Source organism: Carassius gibelio, chromosome B8, assembly GCF_023724105.1.
Source record: "Carassius gibelio isolate Cgi1373 ecotype wild population from Czech Republic chromosome B8, carGib1.2-hapl.c, whole genome shotgun sequence".
Taxonomy (NCBI): Eukaryota; Metazoa; Chordata; class Actinopteri; order Cypriniformes; family Cyprinidae; genus Carassius; species Carassius gibelio.
Window position 1 is genome coordinate 10,356,576 of NC_068403.1, and position 23,352 is coordinate 10,379,927.

General features: G+C 37.5%; 2 protein-coding genes across 9 annotated transcripts; one reads left to right on the forward strand and one right to left on the reverse strand.

Annotated features, from left to right (window-relative positions):
* Positions 1-425: 425 nt before the first annotated feature.
* On the reverse strand, positions 426-10,217 carry nexn (nexilin (F actin binding protein)). 3 transcript variants are annotated; one of them, XM_052564197.1, is made up of 14 exons: positions 10,050-10,217; positions 8,330-8,752; positions 7,650-7,841; positions 7,126-7,210; positions 6,850-6,998; positions 4,954-5,334; positions 4,105-4,293; positions 3,574-3,765; positions 3,153-3,200; positions 2,311-2,505; positions 2,001-2,222; positions 1,730-1,918; positions 1,228-1,591; positions 426-1,076 (listed from the first exon to the last, which is right to left on the reverse strand). In XM_052564197.1, the coding sequence occupies exons 2-14, from the start codon at positions 8,693-8,695 to the stop codon at positions 1,063-1,065; spliced, it is 2,586 nt and encodes an 861-aa protein (XP_052420157.1). In that variant the 5' UTR covers positions 8,696-8,752; positions 10,050-10,217; the 3' UTR covers positions 426-1,062. The 3 variants fall into 3 exon arrangements, with proteins under 3 accessions (XP_052420157.1, XP_052420158.1, XP_052420159.1); XM_052564198.1 differs by having other exon boundaries at positions 8,330-8,730; positions 10,050-10,214; XM_052564199.1 differs by lacking the exon at positions 3,153-3,200.
* A 5,391-nt stretch (positions 10,218-15,608) lies between these two features.
* On the forward strand, positions 15,609-23,310 carry tab3 (TGF-beta activated kinase 1 (MAP3K7) binding protein 3). Of its 6 annotated transcripts, none has more exons than XR_008154862.1 (8): positions 15,609-15,841; positions 18,077-18,245; positions 18,564-19,719; positions 19,913-20,073; positions 20,504-20,597; positions 20,716-20,787; positions 21,737-21,803; positions 22,477-22,561. XR_008154862.1 is itself a non-coding variant. In XM_052563522.1 (8 exons), exons 2-7 carry the CDS (start codon positions 18,144-18,146, stop codon positions 21,748-21,750), a joined length of 1,599 nt encoding a protein of 532 aa, XP_052419482.1. In that variant the 5' UTR covers positions 15,609-15,841; positions 18,077-18,143; the 3' UTR covers positions 21,751-21,775; positions 22,477-22,604. The 6 variants fall into 6 exon arrangements, 4 of the variants coding, with proteins under 4 accessions (XP_052419482.1, XP_052419483.1, XP_052419480.1 ...); XR_008154863.1 differs by having other exon boundaries at positions 21,740-21,803; XM_052563522.1 differs by having other exon boundaries at positions 21,737-21,775; positions 22,477-22,604.
* The last annotated feature ends 42 nt before the right edge of the window (positions 23,311-23,352 follow it).

A 23,352-nucleotide genomic window follows, 5' to 3' on the forward strand; every position in this document is an offset into this window, starting at 1 on the left:
CTCAAAACAGAGATTTTTTATTTTTATTTATGTTTTGTCTGTTGTATTGACATTTTGAGCCTTTAAGCTTGTAAAATACATGATATTATAATTTATATATACTTATATATTTATATATTTTACTATTTCTAGTTAAAAATAACGGTTTTATATATATATATATATATATATATATATATATATATATATATTTCTTTATTTTTTTTTACCTAAATACATTTTCATTATACTTACATTCAAATTAGGAAGGCTTTTAAACCAAGTTGCATTATGTAATAACAAAAAAAAGGAAATTTACAGAAAATCATGCATTTAATTCTATTTGAAACAGTAATCAGATGAATCCGTCAGGCCTCTTCTCTAACTAATGACTAATGAAAAGTATCATAAATAAAGTTGTTACTTCATAAAATAGACAACCTCACTTCAGTTTCATGAATTTTATTATAATTTTGTACATTACACAAATATTCTGCCTAAAACCTAAAATCACCTTTTGCTAACCTACATACACTGTCCATACATTTCATTTACTCACTACAATTTAACATAGAAACAGCTGGGGTTATGAAAGCTCCATGTGTACATTTTATTCAAAACTTTAAATACTCAGATCAAAATGTGAAAAAAAGTCTGAATAGAGGTGCTTATGACCACAGCCCCTTTACAGACACTGAATCAAACTCTTAATTAACATCTCTTTCATTCAGTTACATGGGTATGAAATCCTTCCTCAGTGACATGGTGGCTTTATTTTGAACATACTCAACTGGATTTAATCAACTGGATTTCTTTTTCAGCTATGCTATGTATCTATGCTAGAAGATCATGGGAACAGTATCTGTGTTTTTGGCACAAATTCATCCCAAATATGGATTTGTTGTCGTTGTTTTGTTAACCGTGAGTGCAGCATCTAATGTAAACAACAGATTGCACCTCATCATTGAGCATATCTTCAGGAGGAATGAAAAAAAAAAACTCCTGTTTTTGGCCCTACCTTCAGAAATGAACTTTTATATAGGAAAAAATAAAAGTCTGGGAAAGTTCCAGAGAAGGAGAGCATCAGTAGTCCTCAGCTGGAAGGAGAAAGACAAGGAGACAGAGAGACACATATTAACAAGAAGAAGAAGAACCGAGTGGAAGCGGAGCGTGCGATCCGTTCGAGGTTAGAGACAGCATAAGAAATCTCAGCATGCAGGTGGTTAGTGGAGATGGAGGGCAGCTTACTTTCAATGGTGAGAATGCAGGTGCTGGCGGCAGTTCCTCTGCTGTTGACGGCTTTGCACATGTACTCTCCTTCGTCCTCGGGGAACGTTTCCGGCAAGTACAAGCAGTAGGTCTCCCCTCTCTCAATGTACTGGTAGTCTTCAGAGTCCGGCAGCAGCTCACCTTCAAACCACCAGGTGACCTCTGGTTTGGGTTCTCCTGTGATCTTCACTGTGAACCGCACAGGCTCTGCGTCTACCACTGATTGGTTCTTAAGGGGCTTTTTAAACCACGGAGCGCCCGACCTGGCGTGATCCTCTTCATCTTCGTAGGCGGCGGAGCCGTTAATGATGCTACCCTCTTCCTCCTCCTCGTCTTCCTTTTTCTAACAAGACACATGACAAAGTGTTTCACACGGAAAAAACAGCAAAGCAACAGAAATCGCATGCAGCTCTGCCATGCATTAGTGTCGAGATCAGTCCACCATTTAGCTCTTAAACAAAGTAACCCAGGAGAGGTTTACTTTTTGAAGGGCCGCGTCAATTTCCTGTTGTTCAAATTGCATCCTTTGCAATTTCTGCTCTTCGATCTTCTTCTTTTGCTCTTCTTCTCTGGCCTTGGCCATTTGTTCAAAACGTGCACGCATGTCCACTTTCTGCCTGAACGGGACGTCCTCTGCTTTAGCTGGAGTTGTTTTATCCTCATCTTCATCCTGTGAAAGAAATGAGCAAAATTCCTCATTTCACTGCTCTTTAGTGGGAATGAAAATGTGAGAAATTCCCTCGTTCTTTTACCTCCTGACAGCGCTCTGCCTCCCTCTCCTTGATTTTCTCATCAATTTCTTTCCTTCTTGCTCGTTCCTCCTCGATCTTCTTCTGGATCTCCTCCTCTGTGAGCTGTTTGATCTTCTCGAACTTAGATTTCAGGCTTTTGGCCTGGATGGAGCCGGTTCGCTTCAGCTTTGTTAGTTCTTCGTACTCGGTGCTCACCACCTCAGAGCTTTCATTGATCTCATCCTGAATCAAACCCACAGAACAATGTAAATAATTGAAGCATATTGAAATTGTAAGTGTAATGATCATTTTATTGGCCCATGAAGCTGACCTCGCCCATCTCTTGTCGCAACTGTTCAAACTCTTTCTTCTCCATCTCCATTTTCTGGCGTCTGGCCTCCTGCTTGCGTTTTCGCTCTGCCTCCTCTTTCATTTTCAGCATCTCCTCAAAGTTGATTTCTAGTTTACCTGGGTGCATTGCTTCCTGTGACTCTGTCCTCACCAGATTTTTATCATCATCCTGCACCTGTCACAAGAATGGGACAAACATCTCATAAGCCACTGATTTTTAATTGCATATGAACATACCTATTGTTCATATAATTATATTACTTAACAAGGTTGTGCAAAATTCAGTACTGAAGAATTGACTTCAGTTCATGAGCTGAAACATCCCTCAGAAGCTCGAACTGTAATAAGTATAGTGCAAAATGAAAAATGATGTACAATAATCCCAGTTGAAAATCAAAAACTCATAACATAGGCTTAACTGAAGGTCTGGACCCCTAATTCTCTTCTGTACCAATACTCAGAACAGAATATTACTATTTTCTACACTACAAATGATTATACAGTGCAATTGTATCTTGTTTTATTATTATTAAGAAAAATAATAAAAACAAAAAAACAAATGGCAATAATACAAGTGGAACTTTGTGGGAAATATTACCTAAACTGGAATTAATATGTATGATACCTCCTCTTTAAGACCTATTCTCTAAGGATGTATAGTATCCTCAATATATGTTTATTTTTGTCTTCCACTAAATATTTTGGCTTGTTTTAAGTCTCACTAAATGTATTTATTTATTTATTTATTGTATAATTAATCATTGTGACAGTTCTTCACATTAGCAGAATAGCTGTTTCTTTTTTAAAGTAAAAGTTTCTTACTTCTGTATCTCCATATCCAGTCAAATTATCCTGATCCAATCCAGGGCTCTTAAAGACACAATTTGAAAAGCATAACAGACAAGCACTGCAGCAGGTATACCATTTGAGCACATGTGTTCACATTTCAATTATTTGTTATAGAGTGAATCAGAGACCGTAAGTAAGCTAATGTATTGAAATTGATGCTGGTTAACATTTGTTAGCTGAGAGACAACATGTGCTCAGATGATATAAATATAATGAGCAGATTGCATTACAATAAACATGCAGCATAATTTATGTCTATGCTAAATCAAAAAGCAGAAGAGTTAAATATAATGTTACATATAAGCCCATTAATGGATTTTTATTGTTGAATTGTTTTGTTAGTGCATGCAAATGGACTGTACATCTGCAAATAAGTTCTCATGCATGGTCCTACCATATTCTTGCGAGCTTCTGCGAAAAGTCTTTTCTCTTCTTCCAGCCGTCGCTTGGCTTCCTCCTCTTTCCTTTTCTGCTCTTCTTCTCGTCTCTGTCTTTCCAAATCCTCAAAGCTGATGGCCAGCTTCCCGGGTTTAGTCCCATCTGAGTTCATCATGGCCAGCAGGATGTCATCATCACTATTTACAACCTGTGAATCAATATATTAGGTTTGGGGAAAATAAGTTGAGAGGAGTCAAGAGTTTGTTCTGGCGTCCAATTTACATGTCCGACAATGCCAAATCAGTAATCCCTTATCTCTGTCTGATTGTAGATTGCAGCTGTGATATTTCAAGTCAGACATTTTGTACATGCTGTCTATGACCTTTTGTAATTATAGTGAGCAGTTTATGTCTATTAAATATTACGTAGGCCTGATCAGAAAATCACTCTGATATATGCTGTCAAAGAAGATCATGGTTACCATAGTACACATTAAAAAACAAACATGATATTACCATGGTGCCGTTCCACAAGCACACAAACTGACCATGCTCTTTCTGGCCTCAGCAAAGGCCTTTCTCTCTTCTTCAATGCGTCTTTTCCTTTCTTCCTCCACTCGCTTATGTTCCTCTTCCAGCCTCTGTCTTTCCAGCTCTTCAAAGCTGAGACGAAGTTTACCAGGTCTGAATTCTTCCTTCTCCTCCTTGGGATCCTGAGTATCCTCATCATCCTGGGCCTGTGGTTTATAGTTTATTATTATTATTATTATTATTACATTATTATAGTTTTTTTCCCCTCAGAACTAACTTCACTTTCTGAGCCTCTTTAAACAAGCTGGTCTTGTGGCCATTTTTCATGAGCATATCAAATAATTTCTCCTTAAGTTTACACAGGGTTGTTGCAGAATAACCATCCGTGTAGCTTATTCCATTAACTGTAAATATCACAATATTTGTTTAGAGCTGTTTCACTTGTAAATGGTGCTCGATCTGTAAATATTTCTCTGCTGAGTTAAATTAGACATCTTTTCCACTGGAGAAAGTTACATTATGGATAGAGGCCAGAAGCCAGAATAAACAGTTTGAAGATAAAAATATCTTCATGGATTTTGAGATCCTTCATCTTTTAATGATGGATCTCATTCTGATGACACACATTCACTGCAGAAGATCTATTGGTAAGCAAGTGATGCAAGGCTAAATTTCTCCAAATCTGTTCTGATGAAGAAACAATCTAATTCACAGTACTTTTTGGATGGCCTGAAGATGAGTAAATCTTAAACCAATTTTCAGTTTTGGGTAACTATTTCATTAAGTGTCCAAATAGTAAAAAAGCATCCACTCTATATATTGTATATGCAAACCGATATATCTACTGGTAGTGGAAATATGCCCACCATGCCCAGCTTGGCCTCTTCAAAAGCTTTTCTTTCCTCCTCCAGTCTGCGTCGGGCCTCATCCTCTGCCTGTTTCCTCTGCTGCTCTTGTCGCTCCTTCTCCTGTTCTTCAAAGGTCAGATGCAGTTTACCAGGGGTCACCGGCTCCTTCTCCTTGGGAGTAGAATCTGCATCGTCCACCTGTTCAATCATGGAGTGACGCTTGGCCTCTCTGAAAGACCGCCGGTTTTCATCATATCTTTTCTTCTTTTCCTCCTCAGTTCGCTTCTTTAGTTCCTCTTCTCTGTTCTTCTCCAGGTCCTCAAAGTTGATCTTAATCTTTCCCGGTTGTTTCTGTGATTTTATAGGCACCACTCGTACCAACAGACTGTCATCGCCGTCCTGTGATGAAGAAGAAGTGAAGAAGTCACCCAAACCGATAAAATAACAGTTTTGTCATTGGAATTATAAAGGTATGATTAAATGTCTTCCTGTTTTGTTAAGATTTTTGGGAAACAAATGTGAGGTCTAATCTGAAGCAATAACCTTTTTTTTATATGCTGCTTTGACCTGCAACATTTCTGCAGTCTTGGACAAGCATCCAGACAGGCTTCAGATAAGGCCTGAGAGCAGAAGACATTCTTTGGGCACAGTTGCCTTCATCTGTGTCATACTAGACAGAGATATGGGACTGCTAATTCAGTCAGAGAGCATGGCCTGCAAGTGGTGTGGGAAACAGTTGGCAGTCACTTGTTGTCCATGCTTGTTAACTTTGGCTCCAGAAAGTGTGGCATTTTCTTAAATTTAACACCCAGTGGCATTTTAAATGTGAACTGACATGTCTTTGTAATGGACAGTAGGTCAGTTGGGCATCATTGCACACATTTTCTATATTATATTCTATATTACAGTTTCTATATTATACACTCGTGTTCAAAGATTTGGTAAGATTTTTAAAAGAAATTTTGGAAATATTTCCTAAACACACCCAGGCTGCATTTACAGTATTTGATCAAAATACATTAAAAAGAGTAATACTGTTAAATATCATCACAATTTAAAATATGAAAAACATTTTCAGCAGCCATATAATCTTTTGTAACATTGTTTATGTCGTTACTGTGACTTTTGAACAATCAAATGCAGTCTTGCTGAATAAATGTGTTAAACTAACAGGTTTCAAACTTCAGCCAATACATCAGTTTACATGAGCTAACAATGAACAATACTTCTATAGTATTTACTTAACTTAATTCTAATCTAAAATATATAAAAATGTTAAATATATTTGACATTTAACAGTTGTGCAGTTAACCATGAACTGTGCACTAACAAATGCTGTTACAAGATATTGCACATTGTTAGTTCATGTTAGATAATGCATTAACATAAGTTTACAAATTAGAACTTATTGTAAAACATATATTTTTTAAATCACACTTGAACAAAAAGTGTGTTTGTGTGATTTTTATATTTTTTAACAGTAATAGTGGGCCATTTTATGAATCCAAATATTATATTAATGTATGTATTTAAACAATTAAAAAAATTGAATAAATAGATCAAATAAAATTATATAATGATACAAATTATTTAATTCAACTCATAGTTTAGGAATCCACTAAATTAATAGTGTTTTACTTTGCTTGATTATGATCATTTCTTACCTTGCCAGTCATTTTTCTATTGCAATGTGACATTATTCTATAATATAAATCCATTCCATGATTTGATTTCACTTCCATATATTGCTAGATTTTAAAATGCTTTACATTACATCAGAGGATTACGTGAGTGATTACAGATACTTTAGTGGAGATTTTCTGATAGTAGACCTGGTAAAGCAGCCGACTGCCAAAGTCGCATTAAAAGCATCCTCCTGTAGCCACAGCCTGTTATCATGACACACTGCCTCACCTCCTCTGCTTTCTTGGCCAGCTCTTTCTGAATCTTGGCCTTCTCTATGGCCTCCTGTGCAGCTCGCTTCTTTCTCTCCTCTTCTGTTCTTTTCCGCTCCTCCTCCTGCCTTTGTTTCTCCATCTCTGCAAACTTCCCCTTCACGCTGCCTGTGAATGGACAGAAAGCCGACAGTTGGTGTCTATAACGGGATTAAAGTGCTGTTACAAAGATTAAGTTGGATCAGTCCTAAAATCGAATATTCGATACGCCTCCGTTTTTCTAATTTCACCCTACCTGTAATCTTAGGAACATACGATTTCTCTGTCTTCGTCGGCTTCACCTCTTCCTCTTCATCACTAGAAGCGAGCAGTTCCTTTATCTGTGGAGGATCCGACAGTTGTTGTGAGGTTAGCCGTTTTATCCAGGATCAGAAACCATGCTGGTTGTAGCAAGCCAAGCAGGCCTTAATCCTTGTAAGACAGGCACATATGACCTACAGGGGCGGTTGCTGATTGGGCCATCAATCATGACATGGGCAGGGGATCAGTAGAGTGTGCATGCAGCAAGCAGGCATCACAGATACTGCTGTGTTTTACTGATAAAAGGATTTTTTATATATATAAGGTTTGTGTAATTTTTTTTAAATACCTGAAATCAGGTATTGATGCATGCCAAATCTTATGCAAACACTACATACCCAGCAAGCAGTATCTTCATTAACCTTAAGTCAAAATCTCCTAGTATGCATTGTTAGTGGCAGGGCAGTCAGTAGATGAAGTGACAAAACAAGATGCTGATGGGCACGATTCTCTACTGACCATTTGCTTCCTGCGAATATACTCTTTCTCTTTAACGTACTGCTCTCTGCGTTTCTTTTGCTCCTCCTGACTTCTCTTTTGGTTTCTCTCTTCTCTAGCTTTCTGCATGGACTCAAACTTATTCTTCACATCTTCTTTCCCCAACTTGGGAATATAACTTCTCTGTACAGGCTTAGATGTTTTAAGCAGTTTCTTCAGAAGAAAGAGAAAGTGAGGTAGGAGAGATTGTCAGTCAAATAGAGAAATGGAAAAATAGTTCGTTTCTAGTTTTTCTTCTTTTTGTTTTCCAGAGAGTATTGATTATATAAAGATGACATAAAACACAGTTGACTACTTTTCCATTTCATAAAAAGCATATTATTTCTTTAAAATGTAGAATTTTTAATCATTCATAAAATAAAATAATGAATCATGTATATAATCACATTATAATTGTCTATTTCTATATTTAAATATGTGTTTTATATTTATTTATTTATTTATATATTTATATTTATTTTGTAAAATAATTGTATTCATAATAATACACACAAAAAACACACTATATTTGTCTGTTAATCATTTAACTTTTTTATAATTAATTTAGTGGTGTGTAATTATTTGAAAATATTGAAATATTTATGTATGTATTTACTTATATAGCCTACTAGCATATTTTTTATAGCCTAATCATACTGTACCTCTTGTTTTAGTGCCACCTCTGACATATTTGTCAAATCATGCGATGCATCCTCTTCTTCATCTTTCTCCACTTGGTTGATGTTTTCCTCATTCGTTTTTGAAACCCTCTCTCGTTTTCTCGTCCGGCCGGTGGTCTTTGTCTCCTGTTTTGGCTCTTTCTTCTCTGGTAAGTTGGTCTTCTTTGCTTCATCTGCATCACTCTTTATCTCCACTTCTTCAGACATGCTCACGTCACATGTTTCCTCATCGTTGATTGTGTTCTCTGTATCATTATCATCAGCTATATCGTTCGTATCGTTGTTTTTTGTGTTGTTTATATGCATCATGTCTGTTGACACGTCTGCCATGCTCATCACTTCAGTCATGTTGTTGTTTCTGAGACACACTGTAACAGGGCCTGCTGCAAGATACGTCAGATGAAGCTGACATTGGGAAAAAGACGTCATCACCACAAGATTCCATTGCAAAGGCACTGCTTTTGACTAACTGCAATCTTTATTATGTTACAGATTCTTAGACTGTTACTTGTTTTCTTTAAAAGGTAAGTAAATGGTACTAAAGTAAGCTTTTAGTCTTGATAGTGTTAGTTGGTGGTCTATAAAAGAACAGATGTGTGTGGGACCTCCACCAGGAGCCTTTTGGGACAAACAAGCCCTAAATTTAACTCCCAGTCTGGGTCCGGCCATGTGATTGGGGCTATTTTTACCTGGAGATATGAGTCTAAGAAGAGGTCAGCACCCAGATGGCACACAAGACCCCTGACTAAATGACTACATTTCGGATGATTCAGATGTGTTGTGCCTCTACAGTGCAAAAATACAGTCAATTTATTTATTGTGAAGGTATCTTTGTATTTCATAAGTTCTGCATCTGACATCATTCATCCAAGCTACAATAAACCCAGAGGAGCAGCATCATTTACCCATGCAGCACAGAAAAACACAATTCTAAGCACAGTTCAATACATGTGTAATATTATATACCTGTAATCATCTGAATTTTGATGCATAGTCACTCTCCTTTGCTATAAATATATGACTCCCTCCGGTGAATAGAACTCACAACTGATCACACCTCACTTTTAGAAGATGACAAGATGAAGACAATATGGCGCCCGCAAACAGTGTTGCCATTTTTAAACTCCACATTTCCAACTGAATTATACATGTTTATCAATTGTTGTGAACTTATGCAGTACACTAAACATTTTCCACAGACATCCATTCCTTAAATGTGGCTACACTGTTTACAATCTTAGAATTCAGACTTAAACTTAACATTTAAGGTTGATTTCAGAATTGTATTGGATACTGAGGTTGTTTTTCAGTTTAAAAGCATTTAGCCAAATTTTTATATTTTCATTTAGGCTAGTTGTTATTTAATAAAGTGTTCAACATGAATGTATACAAATATCTTTATACTTTGGCTAAACAATAATTTATTCAAATTTATCATAACGTGGTCTCCACTAGTTTCTATGGAGATCTTTAGCTTTTTGCAGTTTTTTTTTTATTTATAAGCCTTTCCTCCCTAATTATTTGGTGATCCAATTGATAAATAAAAGTATATAAGAAAAGGAATAAATAAAAGTCTATTCTTGGTGAGTTAAGTAAAGATATGAGGTCGACCATGTAACACAGGCCCTCATCTAACACCCCCCTAACCCCCATCCACGGATTAAGGTTAACACTTCATGAGAGATAACGTAAATTATCCTACCTTCTTTAGAATGATATCCTCCCTTTGTCTTCAATCATAAGATTTTTTTTCTTCTTCTGTAGTTCACGGCGACTTTGATAATGCCAAAATCAAGTCTAAATCCCCAAGCACAGGTTCAGTCTTCTCTTCCTGTGCGACAGAGAGTCAAATGAGCGCAGTCGGGTATCGGTGGGCGCTATCCATAAAAATATCCGTGCCCCTCTCCGTCTACCGCATTCCACACGCGCCACCGGCTCACGGCCTCAGCTGTCGCACCACATATGTCTCCTTATCTCCGAGTCTGAGGCCCTTTTACACTAAATTAATTGTTGGAACACCGTAATTGTTATTTTCAGTCTGTCATCGACATAAATTGCCTGTAATGTATTATTTAGTAATGTGCTTATTCACTAGTTTATGTATTTTTAATGGCAGCCTGCATGTACACTAAAGGTAAAACTTACGTTGAATTCAGCCTTTTATTCCTCATTTGCGACGGTTTCGTTATTTTTTTTTTTTTTTTTTTTTTTGTATTTGTTATGTCTAATAGTATTATTTGCATCTTAAATTTGAGCTAGGCTACTAAAATATTGTACCATACACAAATATAATAATAATACATTAAATAAGTTCACGTGATTAATTAATAATATTTTTTTCTTATCAAAAATGTTTTATTGAAAGATATATTTGCTGTAAATTGTATGGTAATTCATATTTTTTCCATTGCCAAGCCAAAAAAAAAATTGTTTTCAGCATTTAGAATTTTTTTTCCATTAATAATCCACATTAGAGGTAGGTTTGTATACTGTAGAAGCTATGGTAATTCATATTTTTTCCATTGCCAAGCCAAAAAAAAAAATTGTTTTCAGCATTTAGAATTTTTTTTCCATTAATAATCCACATTAGAGGTAGATTTGCATACTGTAGAAGCTATGGTAATTCATATTTTTTCCATTGCCAAGCCAAAAAAAAATTGTTTTCAGCATTTAGAATTTTTTTTCCATTAATAATCCACATTAGAGGTAGATTTGCATACTGTAGAAGCTATGGTAATTCATATTTTTTCCATTGCCAAGCCAAAAAAAAATTGTTTTCAGCATTTAGAATTTTTTTTCCATTAATAATCCACATTAGAGGTAGGTTTGTATACTGTAGAAGCTGTATGGAAGCATGTATCATGTTTGTTTGTTTTCATTCATATTTTCCACACAAACATCAGCTTGTTTACATGGAAAGCTATTGTTGGCCGTTGGAGCCAGCAGGCTTTATCTTGAGAGTGTGTGGCTGGTCCAGTCAGTTCTGACCCACTTATCACAGTCACATAGAGGTGTGTGATAACCAAGATATCTCAATGGGCCACTCCAGAACTCAAACAATATCACAGCGTATAACAACCTAAAAAAAAAAAAAAAAAAGGTAAGTGAATAAAAATGGCCACTTTCAAATTATTATTTGTTTTATTGTTTGGATTTATGATTTTAGAAAATGCAAATATTACTTAAGCATTAATAGACAACAGGTCTTGTTGCTGTGGTGACTCAGACCTGTCAGTGGGGATCTGTTGGCTCATTGCTCTTTGACACAACAGCATGCTTTCGGGATGAACAGTTCTAATGCCTCTCTCCAGAGCATTCATGCATTGTATTCATATTACAAATGACTAATAATACTACGAAAAAACTTTGAACAGTTAATTGATTGCAGCTCTCTCACCAGCCAGTGGTGGTAGGGGAGTGGAGGTTCTTTGAATTTTTAGATGCAAATTATTGTCCATCTTAATATTTACAAATGATTCATTCAGCAAGGGTTAACCATGACAAGCTGGAAACCCCCTCAGCCTGAAGGACAGCACTGTCATCTGTAACAAGAACTCAGACCCAGCATGCATCTCTCTCTCTCTCTCTTCAGAGTGCGACACCTTCGGTACTGGAAGACTCATACTCAGGGTTAAAAGAGTTTAACCAGCAGCTTTGAGAAGCATCCAAAAGGAGGATGCTTGCATGAGATGTCTATATAGTGTCATGCAAGGGGTTGCATTTCCTACCATAAAATAAAAAAATTAGATAGACTATAAGTCATACTATAAGGTTCTGACTCCATTTTATGAATATATTTAACCCTTATATTGTTTTAGCCTCTGAAAGTTTCTCTAAAAATGAATTTTCTTCAATATGAGGGCTAAATTGCTATGCTAAAAGCTCCACTCAATGTGGGACAACAAGGGAAAGCCCGAAATAGCGTCCCACCTGTGGGCAGAGATCAGAGCTATAGAGACAGCTAGCCTGCTAATGCTCACTGCTGCTTCTCTCACTGCTTAAACAGAACAGATTTGGAGAAATGTAGCATTACATCACTTACGCACAATGGATCCTCTGCAGTGAATGGGTGCCGTCAGAAAGAGAGAGCAAGAGATGCTTATAAGTTCTCCAAATCTGTTCTGATGAAAAAACTAATTCATCTACATCTCAGAAGGAGTTGTATTTTCATCAAATTTACATTTTGGGGGGAAATATTCCTTTAGGCAGAGGAAAAAGGCTTTCAGAGGGTCATGACTTGACAAACACTGCAATCAGAGGTGGTATAAATAGCTCATTGCTCTAAGTGTGGTGAACAGTGCTATGGCAGGACTTCTCCATACAGGTGGAGCGGAGGCAGTCTGACACTTCCTCAGGTTGGGACCTGTGACACTTTTATGACCAGCTGCACTTTGTTTATTAGGGTGGAAACAGTTTCCAGCTCCATTAAAAAGAAACAATGTTTTTCATTTTTTGACACTGAAATTTGGTCAAACTTTTTTTTTTTACAGTAGTCAAAATTTATTCTCTTTTTTTGTTGCAAGCCAATGCTTGAGTTTTCATTCCAATGGGAATAGCAACAGATCTTTTCTTCTGTATTGTGGCATCTAAGTGAAACAGATTATTAAAGAAGAACAAATGTAGGGTGGGGCCTTAGATTTGTCCACTGGATGTTGATTGGATGGAGGTGGATCTAAATGTGAGCTTACAGCTGATTATAAGAAAGAGGCAGGGTTTAAGAGTATGAAATGATTGGAGAAATACTGCACATATCAAGAGAGAAAAATCTGATAGATCCAGCTGATATTTTGAATAGGAAATATTCACGAAAATATCAATAAGATGCATTTAGAAAATAGATCTGAATTTTATTCCATGCCAACTTTAATGTGAAAATTGATCTGGGCATTTTTAGGTACTATTAAACTTCTTGGGATGGATAAATTATGGAGCCATTGATTGCACATCATCATGTCTGTCTGACTAGGCAAGAAAAATTATTCCCAAATATCACACAATAACTAATGCCAGGTTTATTGGTACAAATAATTTTTTTTTAAATCCCACAGGAAGCGTGATGTCAAATGTAATGTAACCCCTCTTTATTTCTTCTTCTCTTTGACTCTTTACTACTGTTTTCTTGCCTGCCTTGCTCCATCTCTCAACAAGTCAGCTGTTGGCCTGGTTGGGCATATATTACTCTACTACAGGAACAGGTGCAGATCACAGCAGGACACTGGGCAGGAAGGAAAGTTTACAGTTGGTTTGAAAAAGAAATTGTAACACTTGAAACACTTGTATTTGCTTCACAGTTGCTGAAATATGCCGCATAACAATTCACTCAAGCATGTTCCAATATTTTCAGGCCCTGAAATATAGCTTGATGGGTTTAATTTAATTTGTACCTTTGCTAATTTATCAGAGCGATTTGTGTTAGAGTACAAAAAGATACTTTAAAAGGTCTGAAACAATAGTCTATTGATTATAACTTTTGCATAGTTTTACTTTTAGGTCAAAATGTATAAACTGTTGTTAAAGCATTCAAGTATAGTTCGCAAAACATTAAGATATCCATTGCTAATCATGACCAAGGTCTAAAGAGAGCTGTATTTCCTCTGCGTATCAGCTTACAGATAGCTGAAGTCTTCACTATCAGGTACCAGAGCAAAGCTAAATTAGGGATTGTGACAAGTGAGAACTGGCTGACTGCCCAGGAGCTCGGAGAAGAAATGTTGACTTATCAATCTCAAATAACTTTGCTATGGTCTAAAATCCTGATCTGTGTCAGAGATCTCAAATAGACATATGACATAGTTATTCCACTGTGTATATGTACAGTAGCAAAATACTATACACATCAGAATTGAAGTCTTAAACTGGAAGTCTTGGTCTCAGCTTATAGAAAAGATGTCTCCATAGCTCCTGTATCTTTTTGATTTTGCTTAACTTACATAACAAATTATTAATAAGTTCTGTAATTAAAAATTTTTATGTTTTATTTTTTGTTACATAATGCTTTAACCAACCTTAACTAAAGGGACTTTACTGTAAAGTGTTACTGTTCTTCAGTTTAATTCTCAGATGTCATATGCAGGACTATTTGACATAAATCAGTTCAAAAATGAGTTGCCTTTATAGATCTGTCCAGAGGGAGGGTTTCAGAGGTGTTTGGTATTATGCTAAATCATATCTGTAGCTGAGCAGCAGTAAATGACTCCCTCACCTGGTGAACTGTAAGAAAAACATCTCAATGCATTAAAATTTGAGCCCAACTCTTGATGCTTTGGGAATTTCTTTGCCTTCGAATGGTTTAGGTTTTGGGTTGTTCTTTATGATCAAGTGTACATTGATGTTAAACACATTTAACATAATAGAGGCAGTATTTATTACTGTATTTATTAACCCCCCAAAAGCCTATTGTTTCATATTTGATACAAGGCTCTTAAATAGCCACATGATCAAACATTTTCTGAAAAACTTTTTGCTGTGAAATCTTTACAGATTTTTATGAAATATAATAAAAATAGGTATTTTATTATTAATATTAACTAATTTTAAGTTGAACACGTAATGAACTAAATCAACTTTTTAAAAAAAAATCATGTTAAACTATATGATATGCAAATTTGCAGACTTTTGACTGAGTAAAATGCACAATATCAGAATTTCATCTTACATTTTGGCCGTAAACAACAGCAACTGCAACTTCATATTGTCTATATCACATACAGCCATTAAACCTGAATGCATCAAATATTATATGATGATAATAAAAAAAAACATACTCAACCCTTTCATGCGTCAGGCCATACAGGGTTAAAGTGTGCACGACGAGTATATTAGTTACTAATGGTTTAGCAATGTCGCCTACGACCTAAAAAAAAAAAAAAAAAAAAAAAAAATAATTAAAAAACAACCCAATGTGGGTCATTTTGGCAACCCAGCACTGGGTACATCCCTTTTTGACCCAGCGCTAGGTTGCCAAAATGACCCAACTTGGTTAAATCAACCCAACGTCCTTTCCCAGCAGTCTCAACCCCCCAATTTGGGTTGAAAAACTAACACAGCCTTAAAAAATTTACAAAAAGCTGTCAGTTTACCTTTAAAGGGGCTCATTATTACCTAAACGTACATATAGGTATCTAGATCACATATTTACTATAATAGCTACATTTTGAAAGAGTACCACGGTGGTACTACCACCCCAGAGACAAGTGTCTTGTTTGTTTGTATTTACCCTTATATTACTGAGTGTACAGGATCTCGTTTTCTTTACCCCAGCCCGACAGAGGGCATGAATGTGCCGTGTATCGGTACATGAGAAACCTTCAACCGGAACGTCAGAGGAAGAGAAATAGGCGTAAGCGAAGACAACAATTTTGTTGCGACTGTGCCAATAACCGCTGTGATCCCTGAAGAATCGTTGTCATTTCCGATCATCTCAGCAGTCCGGTGACACACCCCCTGTGAAAAGCTTCGCTTGGATGTTCAATGGCCGTGAGGCTCCGGCGTACGGTATGTTTTACTGCTGTGAGCACGGCGAGCAGTCAGCCGTTGTTTGCACTACATCGAAACTGACAGCGAGTGATCGTATAAACTGCTGCTTGGGTTTTTAACGATGTCAACAAGCTTTTTAGTAGCTATTTCGCGCAGGATTAATTAGACGTCAGTCAGATAAACACACTGGATCGGCGCGCGTTGCGTTTCCGTTTTTTTCCTGCGGCTAAATACCGGACGACTAGCGGCTATGCTAAAGCTAACGGTTAATGAACAGCCAGTGTTTTTTTTTTTCTTTTCTAAGAGATAATTACGTGCGAATGAAACGATTGTGTTTGTCGTGATATTTTCATATGTTTTAGAATAATGCGGAAACTTTAGTTTTGTAATGTGTCACTGTTGTCTGTGTTGATCCCTTTCTATCTTTGCCATCATTTATAAATAGCGTTGGGTTGTAACTTAGCTCTTAAACGGATTTGGCGACGGCTCGTCGTGGTTTTGCCGCGATCAGGAGACATCTGACACAGGTAACGTTATCGGTCAAAACTGTCACTTTAGCAGTTTCTTTACGGTAACAGAATGTGTTTTTTATAAATGCTAAGCTGGCTCGGCTAGTAGGAAACAGTGCTGGAATGAACCTGTGCTTGGTTTCTGTCAAGAAGAACTGAAACTGACAAAGGAACCATGAAGTTGATGTCGTTAATACAATCTAAAATGTTGGTGTTTTGTTTTAGATTTGCTGTTGACTCGGGCTTATTTTATATATATATATATATATATATATATATATATATATATATATATATATATATATATGTATATATATATATATATAAACAGTGTTGCATTTAATTGCATATATTGTGTACTTATGTGTCACTTGTATTTGTGGCTTGTTTGAGGTCGGCATACCATCCATTTGCTTGTGTTCCGTTTAATAAATAAAGTGATTACAGTGGTGCAGTTATGCTTGTGACTTGGTAACATCTGTCGTGTGTGGATGGATGAAGTAGAGCGGAAGAGAGTTGTACACGTGAAACGGTTCATGTCTCACGTTGCATGATGTCGTTGCCAGTGGTGAGGTCGGTAAACACAACACAAGCCATTCTTCTGCGCTGTCACACACAGGACTAGCTTTATATGCCTTTTAGCTTTGCATTTAAACCGGATTTACCTGAGATATAAATAAACATGCTTTTGTTCTGATGAATAGGGTAGCAGTTTTTCAGGTGCAGGTATGAAGTCTTTGTTCCTGTCCAGTAGTGCGCCATGTTCACACTGCAGCAGCCGAGAGTCTGCTGCAGAAGCGATATGAACCCTGTAAAGCCAGACGTGTCAAGTAATAGTCAGCAAAATCTATTGTTTTGAAATGGAACATATTATTGAACCGTTAGACAAAATAATAAAAAATTATGTTTTATGTTTTGTATCATGTTTGATACATCATAGCTCAAATAGTTGTATGATATAGGCCTAGATAATATGGGAAAACAAGTTTATTCAGAGGCACTTTTGTGCAGATGTTGAATATATGTTAGTTATTGTCAGTTACAAAAAAGATGAAATTCTGATAGCTTGTAATGTAAATTAGTGAGGTCTTTATAAACGGCCATTCAATATATCACTATATCTCCTAATATGTCTTAGTTAGATTATATTTTAAAGTTTAGTTTTATGATCAAAGGTGTGTAGTTTTAATTATTAGGACATACATTGCAATGGAATACAATGATGATTGAGTGATGTACAAATTTTTTAATGCAATATGGACAATCAAGTAAAGTTGCTTCAGTGAATTAAATGTTTATCTTGAAATGTTACTAACAATATAAAAGTTATTCTTACATTTGTTTTATAAAATAATTAAACCTTTCACAGTTTACCACAACTTAAAGGTGGACAGTTTAAGAATTATACTAAAAGGTCTTTTACTTCTAAGGGCGTGTGGCAAATTGTGTACTAGTTTTTTTTTTTTTTAAAGCAAAGTTTTGGTTATGTTGATCACTTATTATGCTTAAGAAATGTAATAATTTTGTTGCCTAGGCTTTTAGGGTTAAAGGGATGGTTCAGCTTATACTCACCCTGTCTTACTGAGCAACTTGTATAGTTAATGATGTGTGTTAAAGAAATGCAAAACTGTCCCTTTAATTATTTCTTTGTTGCAAACACCCCATGGTAGTTTGTTAGGAGTGCATGTGAGAAGTCAAAATCGATCTGTGGCTCTGATGTGATGTTATTCATGCGTGTTGTCAGGGGATGAGAGGAGAGCAGGTGCTACGCTCCTGGCTGCGGACTCAGTGACTCTCTCTTTGGGCTCAGGATGGCACAGGGAGGGCCTCAGTTAGACTATCACATACTGCAGGACCTCAAGCAGCGCTTCCCAGAGATTCCAGAGAAAGTAGTGTCCCAGTGCCTTCTTCAGGTGAGAACCAGCAGTCACAATTGAAACAAATGGGAACTTTAGAGAATATCACAAAAAAAAAAAAAAAAAAATATATATATATATATATATATATATATATAAATTGATATAATAAAAATGACAAAAGTAAAAAAACATTCAAAAACAACTTTTTATAAGAGACCTGTAGATCATTATATAATGATGAGCAGTGAGGGTTAAGTTTTATCAGTTCTATTATTTTCTGCTGTGTCATTCTGGCTCAATGCCATAACTGAATTTATCAGAGAGGCATCAGTTGTTGATCAAGACAGTTTACTTCTCTGTCTTCCATTTCAGAACAACAATAACCTGGACCTCTGCTGCCATCTGCTGGCTCAGGAGAGTAATAGATACCTGTATGAGGAGTACCACAGCCCAGATGACTTGCACTTAAACCGGAACCACATGCTGCGCATTAGCGTGGGTTACCCTGCAACTGAAGGGGTTAAAAATAATGCTGGTGGCCGAGCTTTGGTCCACAGTTCCAGCGACGGGCACATCGAACATCCTCGAAGTGGTTTCCATGAGCCCCTCTCCGCTCCAGCTACTATGGCGCCATCACCTGGCTTCAACCCCTTCTTCATGAACGATCAAGGACGCTCGAACATCCCCACCCCTCCACCCAGCATCCAGGGCATGTCGCCCACATACCACCCTGTCCCACGTTACATGTCTCCCATAACAGTTACCCTGTCCCAGAACATCCCCTCTGCCCCACAAGCGCTTCAGATCCCTCCTGGTGCCTATAGTGGGAACACCGTGTACATGCGTCCCTCACCGTCTCAAAGTCCTCAACCCACTCCCTGGTCCACATCTGGGACATCTGTGTACCAGCAGTCTCCTTACGCCACTCCTACATACCCGTCCCCGTACAGTTCTCCCCAACATCAGGTCCCGCAGCCGCCCCAGGTGTTTCTGCCCATAAGTCCCCCCACTCTCCCTGGGCTGTCCTACCAGCAGTCGCCAGTTTCCCACAGGCCTTTTATGTCCTCCAAAGGCCCTATAAAGAACCAGATAGAGATCACACTGGAGGGACAACGGCCACGGAGCAACTCCCCTGTACATGCTCCGCAGGGATCTCTCTATATGGCCACCAGCCCTTCCCCAAGCTCCCCGTCCCGGGCCATTAGTATGACTGGACCTCTCGGGGCCTCCATTCATCAAGGAATTTATGTCCACCAAGGTGTGGCAAGGCCCCGGCCTGCATCCTCTCCTCAGCCAGCCACATCTGCGTTCATCAAGATCAAAGTGTCCCCTGGACAGGTGCAGCGTTCCTCAAGTTCTCCACCAGTTGAGAGAGAATCCCTCCTCAATATAGTGGACCAGGGCGAACGCCATGGCGCCCCTCCTCCGATCCTGCCCATCTCTGCCCTGCCAGCGAACATCTCCAGTCAGATCAACCGCCTGCCTAGACGATCCAGTTCCGGCTCGGATGACTATGCATATACTCAAGGTATGAATCTGCTTATGCAAGACCTCATGTGTTTGCTTAGAAATTACACACAGATCAAGATCGGATCAAATAACACTTTCCTGTCAAAGTTGTAATTTCCTGTCCAGAATAAGCTGGTTATACAACTCTTTTGCATTCGTTTATGGTGTCTGTTGTTCAGTCTTGTATACTTGTGTCTAATGCTCCTCCTCAGCGCTGCTCCTGCACCAGCGGGCTCGAATGGAGCGTCTGATGAAAGAACTCCTGCTGGAGCGGCAGAAACTGGAGCAATTGAAGGCGGAAGTGAATGAAATGGAATTTGACGCCCTGCAGAGACGCTTCAGACGGGTGAACAGCACCAGCCTTATCCCTCGGGTAAGAGAGAGACAAAAACAAGGCTTTTATACCATGTGAATACATCTTTTTGAACACACACCTACTTGTTTTATATCACTAATAAAGGGAAAGGATGAATCCTCATCAACTTCTCAAAATTAGCCTGCATACCTAGAATTTAGGTGCAGAACTTGCAAACATAATAAGGTGGAAATGAATCACATCTGTTCATTCAATTCTCGCACATTCTGCATGCTTCACAGACTATGAATTAATCTCTTTTCAAAGGTTAAACTACTGTACATAATGTACCCATCCAGTGCAACCGTCACCTCTTTCCTCTGACTTTAACAAGCTACTGTGAAGCGATTAACTGCCATAAACTGCTTTTATGTCTGTAGCTAATGTTAAAAAGTCATGTACTCACTCTGTGTGTGTTTGTGTGTGTGCGTGCGAACACATTTCCTAGCCCGAGGATATGACCAGAATTCGGTCGCAAAACAGACAGCTCCAGATTGACATTGATTGCACCTTGAAGGAGACAGACTTGCTGCAGTCCAGAGGTAAAAATAGCACGAATGTAGCCATCTTTATAGCACAGCGTTATTTCATGTGATTGTTGAAAATTGTGCTGATCATTTGCTTCATCCATCTCTTATTTTTTGTTTATTTATTTCTTAGGCAAGTTTGACGTGAGAACCATGAACAACTTTTATGATAATATTCAACCTGGCCCTGTTGTACCTCCAAGAGGTGGGAATTCAATAATTTAATTTACTCAACTGTCAAAATGTTCCATATTTAAACATTTCATCATTTTATGTTTTGGTAATTCTTTACAACAAGGTTCAATTCCTTAATATTAGGGCTGTCCTCGGTTAAGGACTTTTGTGGTCGACTAGTCGTTCATTTGAAGCATTAGTCGACTAATCACACATTTCTTAATAAACCATTTAAGTCATTATTATGAGCCTTTAATTGCCTACATAGCCTAATAAGTGCTCAAGTACACGTATAAAGCTTGCCACAGCGCTCCGGCAGAAGCGTCACGCTCAAGTTCACAGACCCAGATGGCAGAAAGCAGTCATTATTTTACAAAAGCACGTTTTGTTGTTAAAGTGAGTGCACATGAATAAACATAGTCTTTACATATTTCAAAGTTGTATTACTCTTATCTATATGACCAAAAATGACAGAGTAGCCTATTTTAAGAGCAAGTTAGCTTTTTTCTTTCTTTCTGCGACTAATACAATTTTGGTCAACTAATGATTAGTCGACTATTAGGGGGCAGCCCTAGTTAATATTAGTTAATGCATTAGGTATCATGAACCCGAACTGAAAAATACTTTTTCAAGCATTTATTAATTTTTATTTATTTCTACATCTGTTAATACATTTTCAACATTTCAGATGAATGCTGTGTTCATGTCATAATTACTGTAATTGTTAGATGAAAACAACGACGTTCTACATGCAAATGTCTATTAAAAAAAAAAAAAAACTTTTATTCACCGTGTGCTGTGTGCATGCTACATTAGTATTGTATGTCTTGTTTATTTTTAGATGATTCCTGAATGAAGTCATTAAAAGAAGACAATTATAGGAATTATTGAACAGAAATATTATGAAATAACTGCATAAGTACTTTTTTACAGCGGCTAAAGCTGCTGTCATTTTGATTGTTTTCCGCATGTTGTTGCAGCAGTCAGGTGGTAGAAGTTGGAGCTGTTCAAAAAATCTTGTGAGTTTATTGATGCTCCAAAATTTTGGTAAGAGAAAAGATTTGGCCGAAAATGTAAAAAAAAAATTAAAAAAATGTTTATATATACACACACACACACACACACACTCATAAATAGAAACATTTAGAATAGAAATTCATTATATATTAACTATTTTGGTTAATTGATTATTAAATCTTTTGTTTTTTGTTTTTTTGTTTTTTTGTTGGCTGAAGAGTGTTAATTTCAGTGCATCACTATTTACTATTTATGAAAAAAAATAAAATAAAATTTAGTACTGGACACTTGATACATTAATGTTAACGAATTGAACCTTAAGTTACAAGTTTTGTTCCTTTTGCAAAGTAAGAATTTGCCTAGATGTGGCTTTCATTAAAAATCTCATAATAGTCTTACAGTATCTAGACTAACCTCCATTGAGCTAAAATGAGCTCTTTGCTCTGAATATCCTGTCAGATTTGTCCTGACCTCTGACTACACCAGTAAAGTGGAGGGTGTTGGGTTGCTTATGATGATATAGTGTTTCTTGCACCCTGGTTCTATTTTCATCACTCTTTTGTTGCTATGTGAGGCCAGTGGCCCAAATTGGCTATGGGCATGGCAGAACACTAGATCTTCCTCAAGCCTTCAAGTGTAGCTCACAGCAGCAATAAATAAATGTGTGCATGCCGTTTCATAATGTTTTGTCTCCTCTATCTAGTGAAGCCTCCGGTCGTACAGAGGGACGAGGATTTTGAAGGCGCTCAGTGGAACTGTGAAAGCTGCACGTTTCTTAACCACCCCGCTCTGCACCGCTGTGAACAGTGCGAGATGCCACGCAACACTTGAGCCGACTTCACCGCGACTCTTCCGACAGGCCATGAACCTCACTCTTCCTACTAATCTTCTGTTCCATCACGCAAAGTTCAAGTCCCGCCTTTCATTTGGCAATTTCTGTCCTCAGCTTCACCCAGCAATAACTGAGCCGTACCCCACAGAAGAAGAGACAACTACTCTAGTTAAATATTATCCAATCAGAAGCAGTGTTACCTCTTAAGGAGCATCCTGCACTTGTATTTCCTTTTTTTTTTTTTTTCTACTGAAAAATGTTTTAAAAGACGAAGTACGGTGACTTAACAGAAACAATGGAAATGATTAATTGGTGCTGGAATGGACCGAGAAGGTGTGGTTTTAGGAGAGGGAGGAGCTTCCAGATATTGAGGAGGTGTGGTTTACCAAGCTACCATTCCAAGCAGAAGAAGACTGCCAAGTTTACACAGGGAAAAAGCCGACAAACAATCCCGCATACGGGGCTTCTTTCACAACATGATAAATTTATTGAGATAAGCAGGGGCTGAATCATTTTAATGTAGACTTTACACTGTATGTGCTCACTCTTCTTATGAATGAAGAACACTACAAGATCTGCATATGAACCTATACCTGGTACTTTTATGCATATGCCACACTGTATTCTGTGTTTAAGATGTTGATTTCCTGTGCAAATGCCTCAAGTGGCTGTACTTAATAAAGGATCTGATTCTATGTGACTATATGCTGATGTTGAGATCTTTCGAATGCAAAACCATGAGCATAC

What these genes read in the sequence shown, in the direction of transcription:
- nexn (XM_052564197.1), bottom strand. Translation starts at nt 8,695, where the DNA reads ATGACTGAAGTGATGAGCATGGCAGACGTGTCAACAGACATGATGCAT. An exon ending in AAGAGGCCAAGCTGGGCATG is followed by an intron (nt 4,294 to 4,953) that starts GTGGGCATATTT and finishes TATAAACCACAG; the next exon opens with GCCCAGGATGATGAGGATAC. An exon ending in CAGAAGCTCGCAAGAATATG is followed by an intron (nt 3,201 to 3,573) that starts GTAGGACCATGC and finishes TGTGTCTTTAAG; the next exon opens with AGCCCTGGATTGGATCAGGA.
- tab3 (XM_052563520.1), top strand. Translation starts at nt 18,144, where the DNA reads ATGGCACAGGGAGGGCCTCAGTTAGACTATCACATACTGCAGGACCTC. An exon ending in TGTCCCAGTGCCTTCTTCAG is followed by an intron (nt 18,246 to 18,563) that starts GTGAGAACCAGC and finishes CTTCCATTTCAG; the next exon opens with AACAACAATAACCTGGACCT. An exon ending in TGACTATGCATATACTCAAG is followed by an intron (nt 19,720 to 19,912) that starts GTATGAATCTGC and finishes GCTCCTCCTCAG; the next exon opens with CGCTGCTCCTGCACCAGCGG.